The sequence below is a fragment of the Manacus candei genome, unplaced genomic scaffold, assembly GCF_025592945.1.
Source record: "Manacus candei isolate 608988 ecotype Guabito, Panama unplaced genomic scaffold, ASM2559294v1 h1tg000081l, whole genome shotgun sequence".
NCBI classification, from domain to species: Eukaryota; Metazoa; Chordata; class Aves; order Passeriformes; family Pipridae; genus Manacus; species Manacus candei.
Genome location: NW_026138129.1, coordinates 1,640,817 through 1,668,063, shown reverse-complemented (window position 1 = coordinate 1,668,063; position 27,247 = coordinate 1,640,817). Strand labels below are relative to the sequence as shown.

Genomic DNA, 27,247 nt, shown 5'->3' with positions numbered 1-27,247 from the left:
ATAAAAAAGACTGAAATTCCCACTGTTGCCAAGACCTTTCTTCATATACTGTTCCAATATAATGAAAGGAGACATTTTAAAGATTAATTTACAGGCTACATTTAAGCTTTCTGCATAATACAATACAGGAGGGAAGGGCAAATGTTCATGGTTTGGTTTGGTTTTTTTGGTTGGTTTTAATTTTTTTCAAACAACTTCAAATTGTTTTTAAGCATTTCAGCTGTATCTCTTGTCTATGGTAGAAAGTGCTCCTGGATAATTCTGAATTGAATTTGTTGCATAATTAAAATGTTCCATGAAATAATTAAAAAAAAAAAAAGCACTGCCACACAAGTCATTTACCCAGTTTACAATACTCTATCCTCCTACTGAGTTCCCCTCTAACAAATTTGGTGATGCATTCAATAGATATGTGTAAGTTGTAAAGGACATGATATGGACAACCTGTATGAAGAAATTCTTTTGGCTTACAGGAAATAAAGATTGGATGAAGGTTGGTGATTAAGAAAGCTTGTAGGCAAAATTAATTTCATCAAAACAGTTATATATTTAAACAGAGAGAGAAAAGTTCCACTTTATTTATGAAGTAGCAATAAAATTGATGTAGTTTAACTGAAGAAAAAATTTAGCAGTGAAACACTGAAGTCCAAAGAACCTGTTAAATGCATTATATGAACTCTTGGTACCTCAATAATGTTGACACTGTATGCATTCTGATGGAAGTTTAAAATACACTTATCCCCAAACAAACATTGCCTCATTTCAAGGAAATATATATAAACACACAGACCCTTCCCTCCACAGTTCAGAACAGTACCATATAGTACAGTATGGTACTATACGTACAGTACCATACAGTTCAGAACAGTGTTTAAGAAAATTATCTAAGATACAATCTTACAAAGAAACCATGACTTTCAAACTGGGGTAAATTTCCAAGCAGAAAAGAGGAGATATAAACACAACATGACTGCAATTTTCTGTATTCTCCCTTATGACCTTTAGTTTTTAATGAAGTTAAAATATAATGTAGTTCTGTGACATAATGCAGTCCCTATTTTAGCAGCTGTATCAAACAATTATTCTAAGATGACAGAATGGCAATTCTTATTTGCTATTTTAAATTATTAAAAAAAGGTTAAGAACAGCTCCAAAATTGGTGGTGATGGATAATAAGTCTACTATATTCTGAGCGCCTACGGTAATAGAAGAAAGTTAATTCAACTCCACCAATCAATTCATGAATGAATCAACAATATCTCAGCACTTGTCAGCATAAAATTTTTTTTTCCACTCCTTGAGGAAAAGCTGCTTCTTCTGGCAGCTGAACAGTTAAGTGAACCAATGCAGCATGAGGTAGAAAAGAACATTTATACGGCTCTTCATATGTATTTGAAAGATTTAGTTAGCACAGAGCATTAGGCTGAAATATACAATGTAAAAGAGGAAATCAGCAGAAAAAGTCTCTGCATATAGGTGTTTGGGTTATTTAAAATAAGTGTACAGATGTTCATTATCATGCATGCTCATTCCAGCAGCACAAATCACAAAAATGAGAAATATCTACCTGTTCCTACAATCTCTCTACTGTTGGCACTTCAAATTCACTTTTTCTCTTCACTGCTGAAATACCAATGTTAGTGAAATATACTCCCTGGAGTTTACTCAGCACTCTGCTAGCACAAAACTTTTCAAGGAGATTGTTTCCCTAGAAAGAGTGTTTTCAAAATAACAAATGTAACACTGCTTTATTCTATATGCATCCTAAGTAAGTAGAGACATAAAAGTGAATGTCCCACCACATACTCTGCTGTCAGAGACTGATAAAAAGCTTGAAAGAAAAGTATGAAAAACAGATACAAAAGTCAGACATGCAGGCTGTCATTTCCCAAAAGCAATGCACCAGGCTCCAAAGCACTTTTTCCTTACAAAGGAAGAGTATAGCAATTCCAGAAATGAGAGCTTGCTCTGTAAATGAAGAAAACTATGGCCAAAAAAACCAGGGAAAACCATGCAAAGCTCTCAGCTAGTACTCAGTGCTATAAAACTAGCAAAATAATGGTTCTGCTGGAATTTCTCTCATCACCTTGCCTGGCTTGGCTTTGCTGTGGGAAGTGAGATCAAGTCCATGAAGCTTGGAAGTAGAATGAAGCAACTTACGAACTCCTGCAAAACTCAATAGCAGAAAAAAAAAGAGCATCTTAAGAGAGAACATTTTCTTTTGTTAAAAACAGAAAAACACTCCAACTTACACTTTCCATTTGATGGCTACTAACTCTAACAATCTACCTAAGCAATACTTTCAGCTTTGTGTAGTTGTAGTATTATGCATTTTTCTCTATAAAAAACATTTTTTACACAAGTGAATCTTATAGCACATTTCAATCAAATGTTATTCATTGTACATTATCTCTCTGATGGCCTAGATCCTCAGATGCAGAACATCTGTGTCACTCTTTTGATTTATGCAAACTGAAGATTGTAAGTATGTGAACATTTTCACTCCAGCTGCTGCACTGCCATTTCTGAAGTGGAAAATTATAGCATGTTCAGCCATCTCCTGAACTACTCACATCAGTAACTGAGAAACTTATTTCAAAATGAGCCCATAAAGAGAATTCAGGGAATAAACAATTCACATCGTTATGTGCATGAACAATCTAGACATCAATCCACATGCTCCCTTTTGCACAATACAAATTAGCTGCAAAGACAAGGAGACAGGCATACAAGTTATCATGGGACAGTTCTGCCCAGGTTAGTCTGTAGGAAAAAAATCTATCATCTTATTGTTAAGAAAGATAGGGATGCACTAATTACACTAATTATATAATATTAATTCCCTGATATTAGAAAACACCCATTCATCTGCTCCCATTGCTACACCCACAATACTGTTTTATTTAAGAGCAGTAATGAGGTTATGAAGCAAATACTCCCATCACCCACAAAAATTCATCCTGATTTGGATCACCTAGCAATTTTGGTGCATGTATAGCATATTCCTTCAGAGGAAACTAACCTGTGATCTCTTCTCCAGACATAAAAACCCATGTTTCAATCCCACAGGGGAGCATAGGCATTTGAACAAGCGTCTAGTCATTTGGACCACTGAAGCTACTGATTTCCTTTAATACTTGCCTTGCACTGCATAAAAAGGGATATAAAACCAAAAGAGTCACCACTGCAAGACTTTGAACACAATTTCTTTCAAAGATTTAGCTGTAATAACCTATTATTAACACCAACTGAGAAAGTGCCTAGAAATTAATAAGATAGGAGGACAGTGTCTTTTACATTGGTATCTGACATTAAGCCCAAAACTAAGAGCTGGTAAATAGTGCAACAAGGTCATTTTTCATGGACATCCTCTTAAACTAATATGAATTAGACCTCTTTGTGCTCATTTTACCTTCTATCTGTAAGAGCTGATTAGATTCCTGGAAGTTTACTCAGCAAATATTTAATGTTATCGGTCACCATTAGGCAGATCAAACAGTTACATTAACCTTGTACATCAGGTCAGCACTTGGAAAGCTTGTCATCAGCTCTGATTGTTAATACCTCAAACCCTTAACAACGTCTCTATACATCACAAGCCCAGGGTCAGAGAGTTAATGACACGTACTATCCACATTCTCAACCACACAGTTGAGAGAGAAGTATAGTAATGGAAAGTGATGGAGGGAGATAGTGTTCTAATAAGTGAAATTAAGGGTGAAGCAGACTATGGGAGAATCATAGAAGCCATTTAAGTGTGTCAGAACTATCATTGCTGAGATCTATAAGACATTGTATGTATACAAACATCAAAAATAAAGGGACATAGGAAAGTTAGAGGTATGGGGAAGTGGGTGGAGAAGTAATCTTTGGAGTAGATTGAAAATGCTGTGATCATGTGTTTGGAGACATATTCTGACCCTCTGTTCTACCAGCAGCTGTTACTTTGGACATGAATAACCAAATTGATATGAATAGTTGGCCATAATTTTTCTGCTTCTAGGGGTCATGTCCTGTAATAGTATCTCTGTAGGTCCTTCTGTATTTTTCACACGCATTGCATTTTACATCCAGTTTTTTAAGTCCTCCACCCCGCCTTACCATTTAAGGTATAGGGTGATCATGGGAAAGTGCTAGGAATTCTTGGACTAAAAGTGAGGTTTAATCATTTAATAAAACAAAGTAAGAAAAGCTAAGCACTTTCCACTGTCTTTCTTCCATATCATGCCACTTGCTTTTGATCTTTATTTTCTTCTCACACATTGTCATACATCAATAGGTCCCCAAAAATGGTTTATCTCAAAATGAATCATGAAACTTGAATCTTTCATAAACAAAAAACATGGGTCATCTCTGTTATAAATAAAAGAAAAAGCCGTTTGGAGGGCCACAACAGAAATAACTGATACACATGTAAGTGCAAGAAGGACATTCATTCTTAGTTTTTGAAACATGAAACAATACAGACTTAACAGTTCCTCTGCATTAAATCCTGTAAATCTGTGCAATGTGGTTTCTTGCTCTACATACTTCCCCTGCCACGGAACTCAGTCATTTTTTAGAAAGAAGATCCTAAATCATTAGTTTCACATAAAAATGTGACCAAAAATCAGACTGTGATAAGTGTGTACCGTGCAATCATTTCTCCCCATACTACTGAACTCCAGTACAACAAACAGAACAGAACCAAAACAGAAACCCTTCACCACTGCTAATCAAAACTTGGAGCTGGGCTAGTTGTTTGCCAGGCAAATATCAACCATCACATACAGAAGAAGAAATCAAAAACTAAACAAGACTTACCAAGTTAATATTACACTTTTGATAAGACTAAATAGAATAGTACTTTGAGTTTTGGTTTTTTCCTTCTTCATTTGTACATTTGATTTAAGTTCTCTTGACAAGTTAGAAAGGGGAGTGATTAATAGCCATGGCCTTTTCTGATCAAATACCTTCTGCCAGAAAAAAGGCCTTGAATCAGGTTATCTGGCAACCTGCATGAGTCACTGCAAATTATTCACACACACAAGAATAATCTTCTTTTTTTATAATTGCTGCTTTCAAGTTTTCTAATAAGGTATCTTCTTGAGATTGATATCATATTTGGGTAGCAATTCCTTTCATCTGAATAAAAGCCTTTATCTTTAAGCACAAGGTTTATTTTCATCTAGTGTAATATTATAAAGCTCAAACAACCAAAGGTCCAGAATGAGACCATGAGAACAACAGTGAAGAGAAAAGACCATCTAAATAACAAAACAAAACAAAAAATCTAGGCAAGACTTTTGGAAGTTTCCATTACCAGTTGTCAGGGTTGTCATGAACAATGCTGCATCAATTTGTTTTAGTATTAATGTTGGGGGCTTTTCCCCCCTCCCTAAAACCCGCTAAACCATCCAATGCCTACTCTCACTGTTGATGAGGCATTCAGGTGGATTTAATAGCACACCATCTGTCTATTTGAACAAGTTGCAGTGGCAGTGCTGCTACAGCTTAGAAGGAGCAGTTTGCATAGAGACCAGTGCTGCACAGAGTAAATAAAAGCTTATGAAGCTAAACTGTTAAAAAAAAAAGGCTGATTTTCAATTAAATTGCTTAAAAAGCATGTAATATTTTAACTGTAAGGACAATTTCCCCATATCTACATCCCTTCATTTTTCAGTGTCATAGATTCAAGACTGCTCTGAAGTACATCTCCATCTTTTAAAAAACAACACTCTATTAAATCTAGAGACTGGTGAAGGAAGAATGACGGTCATGTAACAAGAAAGAACAACTTGTCTAGGCATAACTAAGACATCTTTTAATTCCTTGCTCTAAACTGAGGGTTTGGATTTTTCAGCTTGTTTGTCTTGAGAAAGACTTGTAAGTGGCAGGGTTGGAAAAGAGAATGAAAGGAATGAGAGCAAACCATGTTAGGTCAAGTGGTCCTTTGGTTAGACAGAACATTCTTAATCTCCAGTAGCTTTGGTAAAGAACTTAAAGCCTAACTGTAACTTTTAAAGAGAGATGGTGCACATGCGGGTGTTAATTTGCTTTTTTCTCTGGCAACTCAGGAACCTTCCTATTTTCAATGTCTCCATTCTTGATTAAACACAACCTAAAAAACCTGGGCCTTCAAATGTGGAAAAACATGTTTGTCTTCTTTGCACTATCAAATGTAAGATCCTTGAGAAAACCTAAGGTGGAGGACAAGAGGAAAGAGGACAATAGGGGCACTTCTAAATTTGGAGACACTCCTAGCTTGGTCAAAGAGAAGAAAATTATATGCAATGCAGTTTCTTAAAAGCGTTAGCGGGCTACAAGCAATGCTGCAAGGCTGAACATCATGTTTTTGACTACACTCCACATACTGATTTTGATGCCAACCCAAGGGATTATCCACAATCACATAGATTAGTGAGGGCTTAAAAGGAATTAACAAATTTTATATGTTTTTGTAGTCATCCTTCATTCAATTCAGATAATGTGAGACTTTACCCCATTGCTGACCTCCAAGTAACCACTATGGGTCACTTTCAGTTTACATTTCAGTTATTTGCAAAGATGTATAAACGTTTTCACAGGCCAAAATCTGCTTTATTTGGAGAGTCTTCTCAAACAGGCAGACTCAGTTATTTTCTCTTATCACACATTAAATTACTTTAATAACAGTTAACACAAAATACACTTCTTACCAAAACTACGTGGTATTTCAAATTTTGTAAGTCTCCATCTAACAGCTTATAGTCTCTTGAGGACTACTTAATTCATCAGACTATTTAATTCATCACAAACACTCTTCCCACATCTATAACATCACTTTATCTTAAGTTACAAGACATAGAGCATCTTTTGTTTTCCCCTTCACATGCCTTTCACTGAGAACATAAGAGGAAAATAAGTCACTCATCTGTAAATACTGGTTCTCAAATCGGCTTGTAGGATTCCAAACCGAAGTTCTTAATTAAAAACATAGTTATATAGATCCTTAGACAGTGACGCAGGTTGGGAGAGCTTGTAAAGCAATAGCAAGCAAATGCATTAGCTTCCCTTCTCTGTTTGCATCCTGCCTGGTCATCTGCCCCTGAAAAAGGAGAGCACCTAGTCAGAAGGCTACAAGAATGCCCACCACCTAAGCCAGCTCCTTACAACAGGTTACAGATGCTCCCTCCTACCTTTCTTTTCATTTTTCCCAAAGTAGATACCCATTTCTAGTCACTCTGCTTTCTTTTCCCAGCTCAGTCCTCTGAATACTGTTGCTGAGGTCTTTCCTCTTTTCCCCCACTACCATGTCTTTTTGAATGGACACCTGGTGTCAGTCACCTATGTCTCTGATACTGCTTCTGCCTTGTTTTCACTCTCTCCTCCTATTCCTCCTTTTCCTTTGCAGCAGCCTTTAAACTAATTTCTATAAACTCTAGCTGTTTCTGTGAGAAGCACCGTTGCCTAGCGAGCCTGAGTGGGGAGAGTTCTCCCTCTCACTCTGTTGGTAAGCATGCAAGAGAGGCATTAGCCAGGACTGAGAAGTCCAGTTTGCTCAGCTGCATCAGGCCACAGTGCCCCAGGCTGCCATGGAAACAATGGACAAAACTAGAACTTGGGCATATTTTATTCAGCAGGCTGTTTGCATTTTGAAACTTTTCTGTCCATGAGGTTGGTTGCTAATGCAGCATTCCTAGCCTCAGAGCTGTTTGAGGGGAACATCTGTTATGCTCTTTCAACTTCTCTCCTAAAGATCAGCACCAAGCTGCAGAGTGGCTTTGATATCCTCATACACGCACACACACAGGATAGCAAGCAACTACTCTTTGTTACTGCTAATATCAAATAACCAGTTGGATCAGATGTTAATGCAAGAACAAGAGATCACTTTTTCCCCCAGCATATCAGAAACAGCATGCCACTTCAGACCCAAGAACTCCATTTACCTCGATTAGAGGCTGAAACCAGCAGGCGGGAGTCTAAAAGGAGAGTTGGTAAAACGCTTATGACAGGCTGCTGCTGCCAAGTCAACTTGTGTAAAGTTTTCACCAGTGGCTACGACTACATATTTGCTTTCAACTTTTCTCCATCACAGCTATACGTTTCTCCTTAATCGACATGTTTCCTACTCTCACCTTCAGCTATTTTACATTCGTTCTGTCATTCAATGAATAATGCAGTCTATTATCACCCCAAAAGCTGAAATATTGAGTGATAGCTTCTGACACAATCTGAGGTACAAGAAAATCATTGGACTTCCAGTGAAAATAAAGGAAATTCCAAAGTTCATTAAGGGGTTTTTTTGTTGGTTTTGGTTTTTTGCTTGTTTTGGTTTGGGTTTTTTCTGTCTATGTGTCTTGTCTGTTTTGTTGTGTCCCGTCCCATTCCCGACCCCATCCCCCTCACCCCGCTTCATGGTTTCTTCATCTATGGAGGGGAAGGTTGTTTTCATAAATAGATAATATCCCTCCAGTGCCCTAGAGTTGCTAGTTCTTTCCCAAATAAATGAAGATATTTACAGTTCCATCCTAGAAGGTAATTCAGATAAATCAATACTAGAGGTTGAATCCTCAATGTACAATTCAACATATTCAGTATTGCTTATGAATAAAAGGGAACAAGATCCTATCAACATCCAGTCAAAAACCCACAATTATTTGCTTGCTGCATCAGCCTTTCACAGTAACACAGTACCAACACCTTGCAGCTAACTTCTAAGAGTTACAGCAAATGAGTAAGCTTAAACAAGAGCTTTATTTTAAAAATCTAGTTTCACTTCCCTTTTTAGTAGCTTGTATGACTCACAACAACATGTTTATATTTTTATAATACAGAGGACATTAAACAGAATTTTAAACCAGTTTGGGATGAGAATAACTTTCATACAGAAGACTTTCTTTACATAAGTCTGTCACTTGGCTTGTACAGTCTTATTTCAAACACTATCAAGCAATTGATTAAGAGCAGCAGAGAAACAATCACTTAGAAAAAACACATGTTAAGATGTCTGTAGGTTTTTTTGTGTCACTTTTTCAGAAGTGAGAAGTGTAGTGCAGCATACTGGAGAAGGGAATAAATAATGCAGCACGGATTAAAAAAAATAAAATACGTCAAGACAAGTCAAAATTCTGAAGAAAGATGTAAGTAAAAAGTCACAGTAAACTCCATTGATTTTTCCTTTGCTATTTAAATACAGCAGTCAGAAAAGGGGGGAGGAAAAATCATGTGGTATAATTTTAAGGCTCCTGCTAGTTTACTTCTCTGAAAGCAGGGCTGAGGAATAGCTAAATGCCAAGATCTTTAAGCAAAGCAAGAAACTACAATATAAACTTTTATGGTAAAAGAAAAGGAAATTAACCACTGTTCAAGCTAAAGACATGTATTGTAGTTTTTCGATAACATTTACACGTGTCTATTGGATTCTAGTATTGTAATGTAGAAAAGTACTGCCAATCCACTTCAAGACTTTCTTGTGAGATAGCTGTTAAAGACATATTAATATTTGCTTTTCCTTCAACACTGCCTACTTCCCTTTAAGTTTTAAAGATTACATAAACATCCCCGATTTCAATACAATAATAAAAACAAAGCAAAAAACACACTTGTAAACTTCTGTCTCCTTAATGAGCAGCCCAGCCCACAGACTTTTCAGAAATAATTTTGAGCACGACCTGGTGCTTAATTGAAAGAGGCTTCACTGTTTGCTCTGGGAACAGTACAACTGTCACCAACCTGTGGGCAGAGCTGAAGGGAAATAATCTGCAGAAAAGAATTCCATTTCCGTTTGGCTACAAAGTTAGTTTTCTTTAAAGGACATGTCATGGTGCACCTACTTCACTCTAATCGAAGGCTGAAACAGTGTAATTAAAACCAAAATTTATTTAAAGGGGGAGGGAGACTCACATTAAACAAAATATATGGTCTACGCTTCAAATCTCATTTAACTATCATCACGAATTTAGATCAGAAAGGGTGCATCCTGGATTAGAGCTAGCAAAATAAGTCTTACATTTCTTTCACACTGTCCACCCCAGCCTTGCCCTTTAGGGACTGTTTGCATGATCCAGGTCTTCCCAAGGTAACCTACTGTTTGCCCTTGGGCCAAAGACCAATCCCATGACTTTCATACAGAGCATCACAGGAGATATAATGTGGACCTCACAGCCACATCTTATCATTCCTCACCTCTGCAGGTATCTTTTGGAAACCAGTACAGTCTTGCAAATGTTGCACACAGTACCTTTTTAGAAAGTACTAACTCCTAGTTTATATGGTAAGTTACAAATGCACTGTCAATAATTCCTACAGTTTTTGATGTAACATTACTCTGCTTGGTACAGGAAACCGGTTAGAAATGAAATGCAGGTATACCCATCAGAGAGCTGTAAATGAAGATATATCTCAGAATTACATTTTTAGGTTAAATTAGGCAGTTCTTAGCTGATACAACTGCTAAGAAATAGGTAAGTTATCGATACACCTACACAACTAGAGTGTGAATTTATTACTCTCTAGAAAACATGGTGTATATGCTTATATTCCCCCTAAGACTCACCCAGTTTGGTAGCCTGCACTAAGCTTAAGACAGGTGAGAAAAACCCCAAGGAAAAAGAGTAATGCCTGCATGATAACTGGAAACATACAGGAACCTACCTTCATTGCATGACTCATACCTTCCTTTATATAGTAACACTAGAAGTCATTGAAAAAATATTCATGCCAAGATTGCTGCCTTTACTTCCTGAGAGTTTGAAAACTGAATACCTGCATGTTTCTCCCTTTTAAAAATAATTTCTGAAGGTCAGCAGTGACTGCTGAAAAGATGCTCCATCAACCTGGAAAACTTAAAAAAAGGTGGAACATGTCAGTGTTAATACCTACTGGTCCCAATATGGCAAGGAAAAAATACAGCTGCACATGTAGAAATATAAATGGAATATACTTGCTGCAGGCACTTCATATCCATGTTCAAGGGGACTGGAAGACCACCCTAATTTAAGCAAAGAGGCAAAAGACAGATCACACTGACAAAAGAGGAAGAAAAATTAGCTCGGCCTGAATGACATTCAGAATATTGAAACAGCTATTAGCAGGAAGGATGACTTGTGCTTGTAGCAGAAGGTGCACAGCATGTGTGTTTTGCTGCTAGCAACAGTGCTGAATCCTAGATACAGGCAAAACAAATGGGAAATCAATGCAAAGAATTCAGGATGTCAGAGGACAGGAGACAACTTGAACATTTAGCAAAGGAAGAAGCTAAAATCCCACTTATGTGAAGAAAAGGGAGTTCCATTTTTCAGAACTGTGTCCTTTGGGTGTAATCCAATCTATCTATCAAGACTTGATAGAAAAATCTCCATACTCAGACACTAGTTTTTCCATAAGGGGAACCAAATTAAAACACTGGTAGTTTGAGGTACCTTAGATTCAGCCTGAGAGTGATGCTTCTTCTTAAAGCAAAGTCAGAAAAACAATTTTCCCAAAATAGCCTACATCTAAAGACAAGCAAAAATGGGTGAAGTTTCACCCATAGGAAGGCTTTAGTACTGAAAGATTGCAAGAGAAAGTTGTTTGGACTTGATAGAGACATTGTGGCAAAATAGGAATCCTTCAAATCTCTGTTTGCTTCACATCAAAAGAGTAACTCTTCAGCAACAGCAACACATTCAAGAGTGAACCTCACAACATTCAGAGGGCCTGACTTTGAATGCATGTTGGAGGATGCTGCTTACATTGTGTTCCCAAATTTTACTTAGGGAAGATACCTGAAAAAGTAAGTTGAGAAGGGAAAAACTTCAAAACAACAAGAAATACACTTTAACAGTTTTTCCCGTAAATTTCATTTCATAAAAGCACAATCACCACAAGCTAAAAGTTAAGGATGTCATGGCCCAGGATGCAGAAATACTCAAACAAAATCTAATGGAACAAAGCTAGCAATGGCATCCAAATACTCTCAGTTGTGGCCCGCTATCCTAATCCTTGCCTCTCATCTGGCTTTCCACAAACATTATTTAAAAAAAAAAAGTAAAAATTGAACTTACCGTTGCTTTATTGCAAGACCAGCAATTACTCTACTGTTTGTACATTTCAAAATTTCTGGATGAGCCCAAAGGCACCCAACAGTATCTAAGGCTCTGAGTTTTCTGATGTGCTGACAACTATTATGTGCTGACAACCACAATTACTGTTAAAAATTTCAACAGGAGTTACACTGGACTCGCAATTTGTTACAAGTAGCAATCTTGCTGCACCACAACTACAAGTTTTACTTTTGAAATTCTGTATGTTCACACTGTTTTCCTCCACACTGTATAAAGCTTACACCTAGTTACATGTATAATTAAATTTTAAGTGCAGGTGTGCAAGATGAATACGCTTGAATACCTTGTGGCAGTTAAGGTTCCTTCTCTTCTTCCCTTCTCAGTCTTCCCCAGTTTATCCAACAAGCCCTGTGAATATCAGTATAGATTATGGTACAAATTCAGGTTCATTTTTGATGGGTGTACAGAACTAGGTATAACCCAAAAGATAGCTAAAGAAATACATGAACACTAAGAACAGAAAGAAAAAAATTAAAGGCTCTGTAAGAATAGTTCGGTGGCTTTTAAAGTCTACTCAGGTGCAACGTAAGGAGGCTAAAGTATTGAAGTGCTCACATATGTTGTATCAAGTACCATCAAACTCATGAATGACTTACTGGCATGCCAGTAAAAGGAACAGGAAAGGACTGTTAAGTCACAGCCAGTCTGTTAAGTCATAGCAAGTCCAGTACTGCAGCTCTGAAGCTTTTGTGTAATAAAACTCATCATCTACAACCACCATTGCATTAGCACAGATACTGAAATCCTAAAGCTTAAAAAAATAAATAATAATTAAAAGAAAATAGCAGAGGATGCAGAAAAAGTAAAAGGGCTCAGAGACAATTGAGAACATTTATACTGTCCTCGCATTAATAAATCTGTAAGTTTACTTTACTTAATTATGCCATAAGAAGTTCATTGCTTTCTAAAATGAAGGAATATTCACTAAAAAGCACCAAGATAAAGAAAGTTACCAAGTATAAGAGACAAAACTTTGGAAAAAGTATGTTGAAAAGTTAGCTAAGAAATAGAACAGGAATAAACTGAAAAGGAAAAAAGTACATTACTAACTGCTCTTCAAGATAGCAAAGAAAATGGTGGTTCTGGAAAGAAATTAGCTTGCTCACACAAGGTATTCATAATTGTTTCTAAAGCTGATGATTCATTTTCCCCTCTAAAACACACCATGAGCTTTGCAGTTCAACAAAGGGTAAATAACCTGAATGACAACAGTGCACAAAGCATTTACAGGTAGGTTTCCTGACACACATTTCCATCCAGGGAAAAGTACTTGTTTAGAGCCACTGAGCATCAAGCCTTTAGCGAGAATGTTCTGATTTTCAGAGTGAGAAACTAATATTTATCACCAAAAGCTCTAGTTAAAAGAAAGCATACTCGGTGTGCAGAAAATAAGAACTGACTAATGCCAACATGATGAACAGAGTGCTGCCAGAACGTATGAAGATGTGCACTCCCCTGAATGCATGAGAACATCTAGATCAAAAAAAAAAATGTCCCAAGAAAAATCACTCAATGGACCAGAAAGTTAAAAACCCTAAAAAAAAAATCACTTTCTGCCTCAGACTTCTCTGCCAGGGCTGTAGATTTCTCAGTCATTTGACCATGACTTTTCTACTAAGTTTCCAAGCTGTAATCCAATTTGCTTTTTTGAGAGGAAGTACAAATGTAGTATACACATTGAGCTCACATAACAGGCTACAAAAAAAAAATAAAATTAAGTGCAGGATAAATGGGAGAGAAATGTATAAGAAAACAAGGGGAAGAGAAAGGTATGATATACCATACATGTCCACCTGAATTTTAACTTCTGACTGCACTTTCAGGAAATTGCTGTTCAGTACAAAAATCGGCAAAATACTAGAAAGCCTTATCTAAGAGAACCTGTACGTTTTCTGCACACTCAGCACCAGGCCCTCAGGCAGTAGTTATAGCAACTAGTCTTCAAGGATCTTACTATAGTTCTGTGCTCCAGGGAAGATGTCACCCATGTGCCAGAAAGACTTGGGGAGAACAATTCATATTATTCTGATACACATCCACATAAGACAAAGGTTAGTGCATGTAAGTGACAGTACACATAATTGTCTTCTGTTGGTTTTTTTTTGTTTGATCTTACAGTGGTTAAGGTTGTCAGGTAGTGGTCAGGTAGTCTTCCTCTTTATCTACCAATTGTTTAAACAAGATAACAAATTACAAGACATATTTAATAGACATACTAGGCTAGCAATAGCAAGGAAATTCACATCAATTTTACAAAGGTTAATGTCAAAATCTCCATTCTGTTCTTCAGCCTCTATCAGTGCTTCTTGCCATCTTGGAGCCCCTGCCAGCTTCCTCTGGCAGACTCCATTCCACAGCCTTCCCAGTCCTACAAAAATGAGAGTTTGTTGGTGAAACATAAGTTGCAGGAGACAGATCGAGCAGTCCTTTTCCTCAGCCAGGGAGGCAAAAGCACTGTCCACTGAGAGCACACCCACATCCCCATACAGTAAGGTCCTGCTCTCCCCAGAAGAGAGCACTCCCAGGAAGGCAATGGTGTGTCATGTCTAGGGGAGATGCCCAGTAGAGTAGAGCAAGGCAGACAACAGGCTGGCAGCACAGCCCAAGCTGTGCTGCAAGTAAGGAACACAGAAGAGTTGTGGTAGGCTGGAAACAGGGATCACTTGGTAGCATTAAGCAGCTTTAGGCTGTTTCCTTGGCCAAAACTGTACAACTTTTCTCAAAGCAGTACCAAGGTCTGTCTCAAGCTAGATCAAAAGCTTATTGAAGTGTTAAGACAGTATTAGGCTCCGCATAAGCAATTTTATAGGAGGTCAACAGGTACACCTAGGAGATAGAAATTTGCTGGCATTTCCACAGGTCCTCCTGCATCACTGTCAGGTTTTGGGTGGGTTTTATTTGTTTGTTTGTTTTACCTGTTTTTCTATTTGTTTGGGTTTTTTTAACTAAGGGGCAGAAGAAAGCCTGCTAGTAAGGAATCGTGGGTCAGCCCCATTCAGCCTTTGGACTCAGAAAATACATCAGATATTTTACTTCCTTGACTCATATCAGAAATTCACGGAGTTTTTCATATTACATATCAATCTGTTGCACATAACTACTGCTATTCCTTCCAAACCCCTCATTAGGGTCACTGCCTAAAAGCAACCTATTTTTCCGCTACTTCAAGCACAGAAATAAAAAGTTTCTTGTCCGTATGCTTCCCTGCTCTTTCTAGGCCTTAAAACAATTGCTATATCACGCGTGGCTAATGACAAGCCGACGCAACTCCACCCAAGTTGCACTGATGCACATTCACTACATACAAATTCTCAAACTGGGCTTGATTTTCATTTGCTATCCAGTTACACAGCCCATGGACAGCAGTAGTTGTCCCACTGCTAAGTGGTGTGTGTAAGTAGACATTTTTGAGTTGTGCTCACAGAATTGGGCATGGCCTTGCTCAAGTCACTCAACCTGGGGGAGGAGGATGGAGTGAAGATGGTGCTGAAGAACTGAATTGCATTCTCACTCAAGGTTGTGGCTCTTGCACCACCTCTTGAATTTACCAACACATTCCCATCATAGAATTATGCTTCAGTTGCTTCTATTTCTACCAAATCAAGTCTATTTAGACTGGAGTTTTCCATGCCAGAAGACTGCCTCAGGCTCAATTCTTTTGCAAACTTTCAAGTTTGACTAGTTCAGCTATTTCTGAGAATAAGGTGAGAAGAAAAATACATAATGTTGCTTAGCTCTAAAGCAAACCTTTTCTCACTTCCCTCAACTAAAGCATTCCTTTGCAACACTGACACCAATATAAAGGGCAGAAATATGTACAGGTCTTGTTGCATGAGAAAAGAATAAAACAGAAGTGTAAAGATTAGCTTCTATTGTAATTTTGAAAGCAAGCATCAAGCAATTTAAATTCAGGAGTATTTTATATTCAATCTTAATATTCCTTCTATACAGGGATACAACTCTTTGGTTGTAACATGCAAAAGCATTGTGCAGTGTTTTATACACAACTGAAAGGCAGTATAAACATATTATTTGTCTTTACATTAGTTCTACATGTGTATATATACTATGATACACAACTATAGCCACACTAAACTCAGAATTTTCTTGCTTTCCTTTTAAAACTATTTGCCTTGACTTGAATATTGACTTGACTATTTGCCTTGACTTGCCTTTTTTGTGAGCAGTCTGCTTTGTTCTGTGTTGACACCAAAAACCAAACATGATACTTAAGCTACAAGTACTACACATCCAAAAGCATACTTGTCTTATTAATGTCTTGGAAACTTTAGGAAACCAGTATGCTTTAGAAAGCTCCCCCTGCAATCTTTCAAAATAAACTACCAGCAAAACACACAGCTGCATCTTCTGCCACTCAGTGCAGTAACAACATGGCAGCCAAAGAGCTCCAAGAGCCTTAATTACTGCCAGTGTCACAGAGACAAGTCCAAGACTTGTCTTCTGAAGGTGCAGTAGGCAAGTTTTTAAATGACCAGGAATGTCACCTCTCACCAAGAGTGAGAGGAGGAGACTGCTCCTGCTTGCAACTTTTCATTTTAAGCCCAACCAGAAATCACATCCAAGTTTTTTTTCTTTTCTCTCTCCAGAAAACAGCTGCTCCAAGTGTTAGTTTGAGAGTCATTTCTCTCTATGCAATTACTTGCTTGAAGTGATCAGAGCTAAACATTATCTGTCCTGAGGCTGGCTCCAGCTAACAACTGAGGCAACCTGTACCTTCTCAGGACCAGATATAGGAAAAACTCCACACACACACATGCAAACACACCGCTATTAGTGGTTTATTTAATAAACAAAGCATAAGAGAAACCCCACATACTTATTTGAAAGAGCTCCCCAAATTATTTCTCTTGCCTTTCACACTCTCCGACACATTTGGAAAGAACTATCCCCATCTCTCTCTAAAATTGTCCCAGTCACAGCAGCAGCAGACTATTTGCCAGACTAGGCACCTTAACACAGAGGCCCTGCAACAGTCACATAGTAATATGCAAATTAGTTAAAGACCACTAACATTCCCCATGCTTCCAAGAGCTGACCCTGTACTGACCACTGTCATCATAAAGGACAGGAACTGTGACACTGAATGTCACAGGAAGAGGGGGGAGATTATTTGAAAATCTTTTCATTATAAAGGGTTCAAGCCCCCCACCCAAACTGAACTGGCAGCATCACCAAAGATAGAGCAGTCCCTGAACTCAGGTTGGCTAGGTCCTTGAGAACACAACAGACAAGCATGCACATGACAAGCACGCAGTTTTACAGACATGTGCATGAAATGCATTGTTTTAAAAAAAAAAATATGAACGAACGCCGTAAACATCATGAAGATCACAAAATACCTTGCTGATGTGTATGACTCTCCCATGTGCACATGTACAGAAAGACATCTAAGAGGTCCACACTGTCAGATTCCTTTGGTGGTAGGTATCTTTTCATTCTGCTCCCCTTTGCATCAGTGACTCAGTCACATATTCCTTCAGGACAGAAACTTCTATTGGTGGAAATGGTGAAAAGGCACAGACATTTATCACAAGCTACCACAGAGCAATATTCTGCCAATACTGCAGTCATTACCAAATTGTTTTTCACAATACTGAAAAAAATTAAAGATCCTCCCTTTTAATGCTACAAAGATCATATGCATTTCCATAAATCATACAAACAGCATTTACAGCACCAGATCCTTGTAAAGGAGTGCATCAGCTGAAGTCTTAATTGTTTTGCTTTAAGTGCTTCTGTCTTATTGAGAGAGATTATATCTTGCTCAAACAGTGAAACTTTAAATTACCTATTTTTAATAAAATCTATTTTTCTCTGCCAGAATGCCATTCAAATCAAAATGTTTTCCACTTGTTCTTTATTTTCATGCTGACTCAATTACTGAATCATAGTTTACTACAAGCAATTATTTTCAGATCCATTTCTTAAATCAAACAGCTTATGTGATATTCTATTTTCCATGCATAATAATTTTGTAAAGCATACTGTTTCAGTGTTATAGCACTACACGAAGAACACCTCTCTCCTTTACATGATTGTTTCAGACAAAGCTTTTAGAAGAAACTGAGCAGCACAGATAAATTTACATGGAAGGACACTCACATGTTAAGCAGCTGTCCTTTGTTTTGGAAGGACAACAGTCCTTTCAAGGTTCAGTAGGCAACACAGTTTTAAATATACTCTTACCAGGTAATTTTTGCTGGTCCTGAAAAAAGTTCTTTTAGGAACCACTGTGTACTTCTGGGAACTTGAAACACAACATGTCAGTCATGTTTTCAATACAGCCATTAAAGGCTCAACTCTGAAACCACCCCTCACATACACAAAAAGAATCATTCACTTGTCTACGAGCTGCTGGTGCCTACACAAATAGCAAGCCAAGTAACATCTGATAAGGTGTTCACCTGCTGCTTTAGTACATAATATTGAAAAGGAAGCTCTGAAGGATATATTTACTGCAATAATCAAATTTGATGTCATTCTTCAGTAGATACTCTTTCGCCAGAAAATACAGGGCCATGCTAAGGTCTAATCTATTTATTTTAAAACACTTGTCAATTTGGAGCATTCTTCCACATGCAAAATTACAAGCATGTTCCTTTAACTACTTAATTGCACCAACACCTAAAAAATAATCACACAGGCTAGTCATCAGATAGACCACAGTAAAGTTATATTCACAAAAGCAAGAAGGTACCTACGGGTCCTTCTCAAAACTTGCTTCGAAAAGATATTGCTGTGACAGCAGCCACATAAAGGAAGAAATCATTGACTCCCTATTTATCACAGCAAAACCCCTCAGGAAGTATCTATTAGTTCTTCCTAGCCACCCCTCAAAGACACAGTTCATCTAATTCACCTTCCAACTATTGGAGATCACTTTCATTTTTTTTAACCACAACACTGCCTGCTCTCATGCAACAGTCATTTAAGAGGAAGAAAAAAATTCTCAACACTAACTAGCAATCTATGATGACATATGCTACTAATTCCTGTGATTCAAATCAAGGCAGAGCACCAGTCTGAGTCAAGTTTCTGTCCTAATATGTTCATGCACTCACTCAAGTCCAAAGTATGCATATGTAGCATAGGGCAGGATCTAGCTACTTGTTTCACAGTACCTCCCTTTCCTAGCATCCAGAAAAAGGCCTCTACAAACTAACCTGTAAGTAAGCTTAAAAGGGTTACAGATGTTTTCCCCAATTTTGTTTTACACATTACCACAAGTAAGAACATGGTTTGTTGAAAATACTCCATCCACCTCCAGACAAATAACAGGAACCATCAACATAGGCGAGGACACGAATGATATTTGATATCTCTGTTGTTTGGCACCACACAGACACATCTTTTTGAGAGAACAGGTTCCTATGGGACTCCCAAGACTACCAATGACATACTGCTATTTTCAAGATAACTTACGCTTAACACCACCTTGGTTGCACCCACCTTCCCATCGTCACTTCAAACTAGTAGCTCAATTAAATAAATGTCCAACAACTACACTAAAATCAAATCCATCATAATTCTTTTTTCTCTCGCACTTTAATCCATGTTAATCAATTGGGTGTTTTCAGTCCTATATTCAAGGGTATAACAGAAAATCCACAGTTGTTACTGTATCCTAGTAGAATTATGACCATTTGATCAGATATTGCCAGCATTAAGGAATATATACACTAGCAAAAGGGAAAGTTCTTTTCAATCAACATAAGAAACCCTAAAATGACGGTTCAACAGCACAACTGTCATGTCAACATTTAAATACTGAAAATTTACTCCAGAGAGGTACAACCAACCATTGCAAATGCTCCAAAAATCAGTGAACTGTGTGCCAGATTCTAACTTGCACTGAAACCTAACTGCCTATTCTTTTACTCTTTTAAAACTATTTTAATTAGTATACAAACCAAGTCAAATATTTTATTTTGAAACAGCATAGTGCTGATATCAGTATGAAATCTCATATGTGAAATCATACAGCATAGTGAAAATGCAAAATTCCAATTGACTACAACTGCAAATGCCTTGCATGAAAATTGAGATACTCTACAGAATAAACAGACTGCACTCCTGCACTAATAAACTGTGTGTGTGAGTAGCCAAGATGAGAAGGAGGGGGAGAAGGGGTGAAAGAATAACAACACTGTATGTTTTCATAATGTATGGGATAAATGTTTATATATTACCAAAACAGGATCCACAGATTATGCAGATATTAAAGAACGCTATTTCAGATAGCTAATTACCACAGCACTCAATACTTAGCCAGGTATAGTGCTTCACAGAAACATATGATCTAGGGGTAGTTTTAAACCCAGTTTAAACTCAGGCAGTTTTAAATAGAGTTCTACCTGAAAGTATACTATGTTTTCTATCAGATGTCTCCATATCTCTAGTGAGTTGTGTGGGTATATTTGAAAACAGAGTACAAATATACAGCCCACATGTAACATATACACATATCTTTTAATACCAACTTTTTTTTAAATGAGCATCAGTCAGTCAATGAGCAGCATTCTCTCTCATACACTGCAAAAGCTTAGCACTAAATTGCTTGACAGATTTGGAATATACAGTGCCACTGAGTCACGGAGCAATGTTAAAAGGCAGCATGACACAAGAGGGTGACAGAACCTTTAAACTGTATCTGTGATCAAACTAACCCCTGTACCATGCTGCTCAAGTCCGCTGGATTTTCATTGCGTCCCAGACCACAAGCCAAAAACAATATTACGTTGAGAGAACAGTTCGAGCCATCTCAGTGCAAAGAAATCACAAGGCTAACAGCACAAAAACAACGCAGTTGTCAAACGTGGTCATCAACCTAACTAAAGCAAGCAAGCAAAAAAAAAAAAGTATTTTACCTTTTTAAGGAAAAATTTCTGCAATTTCTTGTGAGGCAGCTTTATCATCTTTTTTTCAGCATTCAGGATACAAGTCAGGTGTTGCAAGTAGTTGAGCCATTCTGCAGGGGCTTGACACCTTTTGCCTTCTCTATTAACTCGCTGCAGCCAGCTTAGCTCAATGCGTCACCAGACACCAGCCCAGCCCCGCAACAGATTAAAAGGCAAGAGCTAGGCTGGATCTCATCTTTGACTCAAATGAGGAAGCTGTAATACAGACACTCCAGCTCCAGCCGAAGCCTTCAGTTGTGTTGTCAGCACAAGGAGGAAGATAACAGGTCTGCATTACTCCCTAAAAATAACCCCTTAAAAGTTAAAAAAGGTGCTTATACAGGGGCAAGAATTTACAGGAGAATGAAAGAGGCACTGAGACGCTCAGTATCTCACTGATCCTTTCAAACCCTGTGCTACAGAAGAAACTCACTCAACGTCCAGGACTCTGAACACTACCCAGCACCGCCTGCTGAGCGCAGCCTGTCACTGCGCACCTTTAATTAAGCACATTGTATGCGATTCAGCCAAGCGCAGGAAAGAGCCTGTCACTTATGTTCTCTTTATATCATTTGGAGACTTATTTCCTCTGAATAGTTTTTAGAAAAAACTCTACACAGAAAGAGATTGCACACAAAGATGTTATATACAGATACACATGGAGGTATTCATAGAGCATGACAATGCTGAGTTTGATTCAATGCCATAGGAACCAGTGATCATGGGCATTGCTGCCTTCGCTTTGAGAATCTCCAACTAAAGCTCAGCTCCAGATTTGGAAGGACAGGGGTCAGCAGCACACCAGTGATGCTGCATCTCCTGGGCCACTGGTGTCCTTAAACAGCAAGTGTAGTAGGACAGTGCCCAAATCTTCGTTCACAAAGCCTAGTCATGAGATGAGTAGGACAATCTAATATGAAACACTCTGTTCGCTCCCAATAATGCCAATGGGATAATCCCTATGTTTAAGAATGGAACACACGTTGAAACAGCTACTTTAATCAGTTTAAAATCATTTCATGATCAACCTGCCTCCCTAATAGTACTATGATGCTTGAAGAGTCAATGTGCTTATAAGGATACACAGAAATGTGTGACAAGAACAATTTTTTCCAAACAGTCTTCAGTTGTTCCCAAATCTCCATCTCTAGTTCTTATACTATAAATATTATTTCACACAAGTTGCAGATATCTAATCTGATACATCTCTACCTGTATCGTGTTTCTTCCATTTGCATCATTTCCTTACCACAAGCCTCTGCCCTCTTGCTGTCCCATTCTCCAGGAGACTAAGTACCACAAACACTATCAAACATTGCTGCAAATTTCCACCCCTACAGAGGCACATGTGCTTAACCTCCAGGAAGTGGCAAGGTCTAAGTCAAGCCAAGGAAACAGGAGGTTCAGAGAACTCAGAATACACTTAGATGCAGAGGTTTGAATTTAAGGGAGGGCCAAACATGACAGGCAAGTGACAGCTGCAGTAAAATGCACAATCAAACTGAGAACTAGTGCCACTATGCACCATTGAGAAAGTCCAAGTCCAACTGAAGAGGCACACTGAAAATGCTACAGAAGTGCAAGGTATGTCAAAATATTGGTCAGGAGAAAAATACAGACCCAGGACAGCCACTGAGATAAACCAACAGCTGAATGTAAGCAGTTGACCCGTTAAAAGCATTTAGAAGATTATTCTAGCCACCAGGTGTTCAGACTGATGGGAGAGAATTACAAACTAGTTTTCTGAGAAGCATCCTGCACCAGGAGGATATCTATCAAAACGCCACCAAAAAGATGATTCCAAGTCCCATTTCAAGAAAAGGTTCCGAAACTGGCAACTGGGGAACACAAGCAGTGCGACAGGGGCTAATTCTTTGGTGTGTTACATGCTTGAAACCTTTGGGTTCCATTTTGATAAAAGCTAAAAAGAACATTTCTTAGGAAGATCTCATTGTATATTCTGTAAGGTGCAGAAAATCCAAAGATACCTGTAAAAACAGGATGGTTAAATCATCTTAAAACCCACCTGGATGCGTGTAGCAGAAACATAAATTGAAGCCCCTAGTATCTTTCTCGATAGTTTCTGCTAAAAAAGGGCAAGCTTAGTTTTGGAACTTGGAGCTTCTCAAGCCATACAGTTTAAAAAAACCTTTCAATTTCAGCGTATGCATTACCAAGCAGCATATTACTTTTAGAACTAACAATTCTTACTCCAGGATCTGCATCATTTCTTGATATCTGAACTTCCGCCTAGGAGATTTCCAGAGTCAAACAGCATTAACTTAGAATTTCATTTTTCATACTGTAATTATTTGGCTGCATTTTTATTTCTGCACTCACATCCACAAAAGCTGCAAGGTTTTCCTCTACATAAGCAAATTAAAATACTTTGAAGAGATCTTAAAAAATTCAAAAGACTTCCTTCCTTTGAGATAACACATAATCATCCCAGACTCTACATTCATCTAATTCTTTAAAGTGTAGCTCAATCTAAACAATTAGATTTAGGCTGAAAGTACCATAAAGACACTTCTACACCTTTTAATACATAACCAGGTTTTGGAAGACAGCTGCACTACAGTAAAGATAAAAGGTAGACTTTCAGCTATAATTCTGAATTCCTGCAGTTTTGTTGATTTGGTTTTATTTTAATCAAGAAAAACACTGAGGACTAAAGACGTACTTGGCATTATTTTTAGGTGTTTATGTGTGTCTGAATATATTCTGAATTCTGTCATGGTTACTATGGTAGATAATTGCTTTTTGTTAAATGTGACAGTGAACAGACCTAACACAGTCTCTGCTTATTCACAATCTTTTCAGCTAAATGCAACATCTAACAAACAAACAAGTCCTCCAAAAATCATGTGCATAACACGTTTACTTCCAGACATAGTTATCTGCCCTTTTCAAATCTGTGCACTGTTATATGCTACAGGCTTTGCTTAAGCAATTTAAATGAAAGATGCATCATTCATTGATGAATGCTTACCTCCATCTTTCTGATCTAACCAACATTTTCTTAATTTTCTTAATTATTTAATTTTATTATTTTTGTTTATGAACTACACAGTTCTTAGCAGGCCTGTTCCCATCTAACACTAACTCTAATGGGAAAGATGGCATTAGCCTCCCAAGAGAAGCCAGCCATAAGCAAATTCTGCAAGACTGAAGGAATAAAGCATCCTGTGCCTATATTTAGTTCTGCATACATAGCATTTATACAGTATCTTATATTAAAGAAAAATATAGCTCAGATTTTTCTTTCAGTATAGTGTTACTCTTCACTGGAACCAATATTAAAGAGTTCCATACAAAGGTAGGTGGTATTACAGATATCCTTTTCTACACCTATTTAAGTTACCTTGCTACTTTCCTTAGTAATGCAGATTTGAAAAGATAAAACACCTTCTTGCTTTAACTCACACAGGTAAAGAGGTAAAAATAACATTAAACTATTTTATCAGCAATTCTAACCAAACGTTAGTCTCTGTAACTGACAGGTTTCCATTTTACCTCCTGTTTCGATTTACATATACACAAGCTTACAATATACCAGGAGAATTGCTTAATACAAGCCAGTTTCTTCCTGGTTATCTGACCCCTTGCAAAAGTTGGTCAATAAATCCGTAAATATTGGATCAAATCCAGCCGTACTCGTCTGTGCTTAAAAATGAGACTCTAAAAAAATTTCTCAGTATGAATCTGGACACCCTAAAGATTAAGTGTTTAAGATCAGCAGCTTCTAACACAACTTCCAGTAACCCTAATGCTGCACATCTATACTGGGAACATACCTTCTGGCCCTGATTATCAGAGGGAAGGTCCACCAACTCTGCTGTCTGCTACAAGGTTCCCATGCAATGTGCAGAAGCCCAGTTCCTGACACAAGGCCTCTTGAACAAGGAGAATTTTCCACTAAGTCTGGCCACTGGACTGAGCCATGACAGCAGCAACAAAAACTATTGCTTTAGGACTCAAATACCATTTCTTGCAACCCTATCAGCAAACCCAGAGCAAGGGCAGCACGGCAGCTTCTGACACGCATTTTGCCCTTTGCATCCAAAAGTCTTTGCTCGTGGTGCTGTTGATCTGCATACTCAAGAACCAAAAATGATGGTTTTGTCAAGTTTTGCATCTAAATCATTTGAGGTTGTTACACAGAGCACTGAATTCTTTCCTTTATGATGCTGAAAGGATTACTCCAGACAACTGGCTATTGCAAATCTGTTTAAGCTCTCTGGGGCTACACAGCAAAGAACTGAGACTGCTCTCTTAGAGATCATTCATAACTTAGGTCATGAAAATTCCAATATGAGCTGTTTTCAGGCTCTTTTTTCAAACACGTAGCTAAAAAAAACACTAAGCACATTTTATCAGGAAGTTTGGATTGCAGAAAAATTTCTTTCTTTCCCCTCCCACTCCTCAAAAGCCCAGAGGCATGATTCTATCATCTTTTTCTCTTCTGTCCTCAGGTACCAACTCCAGCGCCTGAAGAGCCACTTTGAGGGATAAACAAGGAAGCAGACCACAGGCGATGCTGTTTTCTGGATAATACTGAATACACGGTAGCAAGTCAAAAGCATTGATCTTGGAAAACAGAACTCTACTCCCTTTCCAAAATAATTTATGCCAAAACCCACAGCAGTTTGGTCTTGGAAGTGCCCACTGCAGGCAGCAGCAATTGCATGTGACTTTCCCCTCTTGTTCCAATTAGCAAACATCACTGCCTGGCAGATCCTGCTCAAGCTTTTAAAAAAAATTCTCACATAAACCACTCTCCCCCTACACCTCCCCAAACACCCAACAGAAAGACAGCTTCCTGGGGGACTGATACCAAGGACTACTGCACTAGAAGCAAGGAAATAGGTTTCTCCATAGAACCTGCTTTGTCTCTGTAAGTGTAGATACCTTTTCTGGAAGATTTACAGAGAGGAGGTTAGAGCTTGTTTCACTTAAGAACGCTCTCCTACTTAAGAAGAACCTTTCTCAAAGATAGTTGGACGGTTTTTTCCCTCCTGCATTCCAGAGGAAGCTTTCAGGGTCTCTCTCTGATATGAGGAGAGATAAACCCTCACAGATGTTATGGGCCTCTGCATTTGGGGGAGGGGGTCATGCACAAGGGCAGGTAGCGATGATGAAAGCCAAGGAAGATCGGAGGGGCGTGCTTTCTTAGGCCCAGTGTTCAAGCACTGTTAGGAATTTTCCCTTGTAAGGCTAGTGTTCTCAACTTTGGAATAAATTTTCCTGAAATCCTTTCACTGCCTGGCATTTCCTGGGTACCTGTGTGTTATCTTACTTCACGGTCCCCCTGTTACCCTAAGAACCCGAGTTACCCTTTGAGATGCTCTCAACAAAGAAATGACTGCATCACCTTTATACCAGAAACAAAACAAAACTAAGTCCTCTGCAATTAAAAACAGAAAAAAGAGACAGTGCTGCATCACAGCTGGAAAAGTTCTAGGTGTAGAAGTAAAAGAATGGGAAAGGAGAACAAATTTTAAGAAGAGAAGTCTATTTTATTTCTTGAAACTTAGTATATCATAAAGCTTAAGGAATCTTACAGCTGACGTTTTTAAGGAATTCATTTCAAGTTCTGCTGTGAATTTGGACACTGTGGTCAAGGTTTGACCAAGACTTTTCTCTATTATACTTTTTTGAGGGTAAAACAGCCCCATGGAGTTTCTCTAAATCTATATTATAAATGCAAGCCACCTTCAAGTTAATTTCTATTTACAAGCCTTTTTAAGCAACATCAGTACACAGCAGCTATAAAAGAAGGTGTTTAGCTTAGTCATTTGCAAATCTTTCCAACAGTCAAAAGATTTTTTTAGAGATATTTCACACAGACTCACAATAATCCACACTCTTCCCCCCACCCCCCCATACAAAAATCAGGTTATCCTCAAAAGGTACATTATGATTCATGGCCTTGCTGAGATTTTGGTCCTCCTTTAAATAAGCTCAAGTTATTCAGAACTCTATACTGTGCATACTGGTTACAAAACTCACATTAGTTAAGATATGAGATAACCCTACTTTATTTCTAGTATAGTCAATGCCTACACTCAAGTTTGGAAGAAAACAAAGACAGGCTACTCTATGTACATGACAATGTAGGCGACGGGGTTAAGGAACATAGGGAAGGAAAATAACCAGGTCCATAAATCTTCCCTGTCCTTCTCCCAGTCTCCTTAAACTTCCCATATATACTACTAGAAACAACCCTTGCTGGAGGCAGAAGAGAATGGAAGGTATGAA

At 38.1% G+C, this 27,247-nt stretch overlaps 1 protein-coding gene across 7 annotated transcripts in view; it reads right to left on the bottom strand.

Annotated features, from left to right (window-relative positions):
* RPS6KA2 (ribosomal protein S6 kinase A2) overlaps positions 1–27,247 on the bottom strand; it is a 286,036-nt gene that overhangs the window by 234,207 nt on the left and 24,582 nt on the right. For 2 of the 7 annotated variants that reach the window (XM_051811148.1, XM_051811151.1), the window contains exons 1-2: positions 20,957–21,441; positions 12,352–12,416 (exon numbers count right to left, since the gene is read on the bottom strand). The exons of 2 other annotated variants lie outside the window; for them this stretch is intronic. Coding sequence is in view for 1 of the 5 variants with exons in the window: in XM_051811146.1 (XP_051667106.1) it covers positions 20,957–21,004 (48 nt within the window). In the remaining 4 variants the exon portion in view is untranslated. Of the gene's footprint in view, positions 1–12,351; positions 12,417–12,623; positions 12,644–20,956; positions 21,442–24,783; positions 24,839–27,247 lie in introns of those variants that run through there. 3 more of the 7 variants (XM_051811147.1, XM_051811152.1, XM_051811146.1) reach the window with 3 other exon arrangements.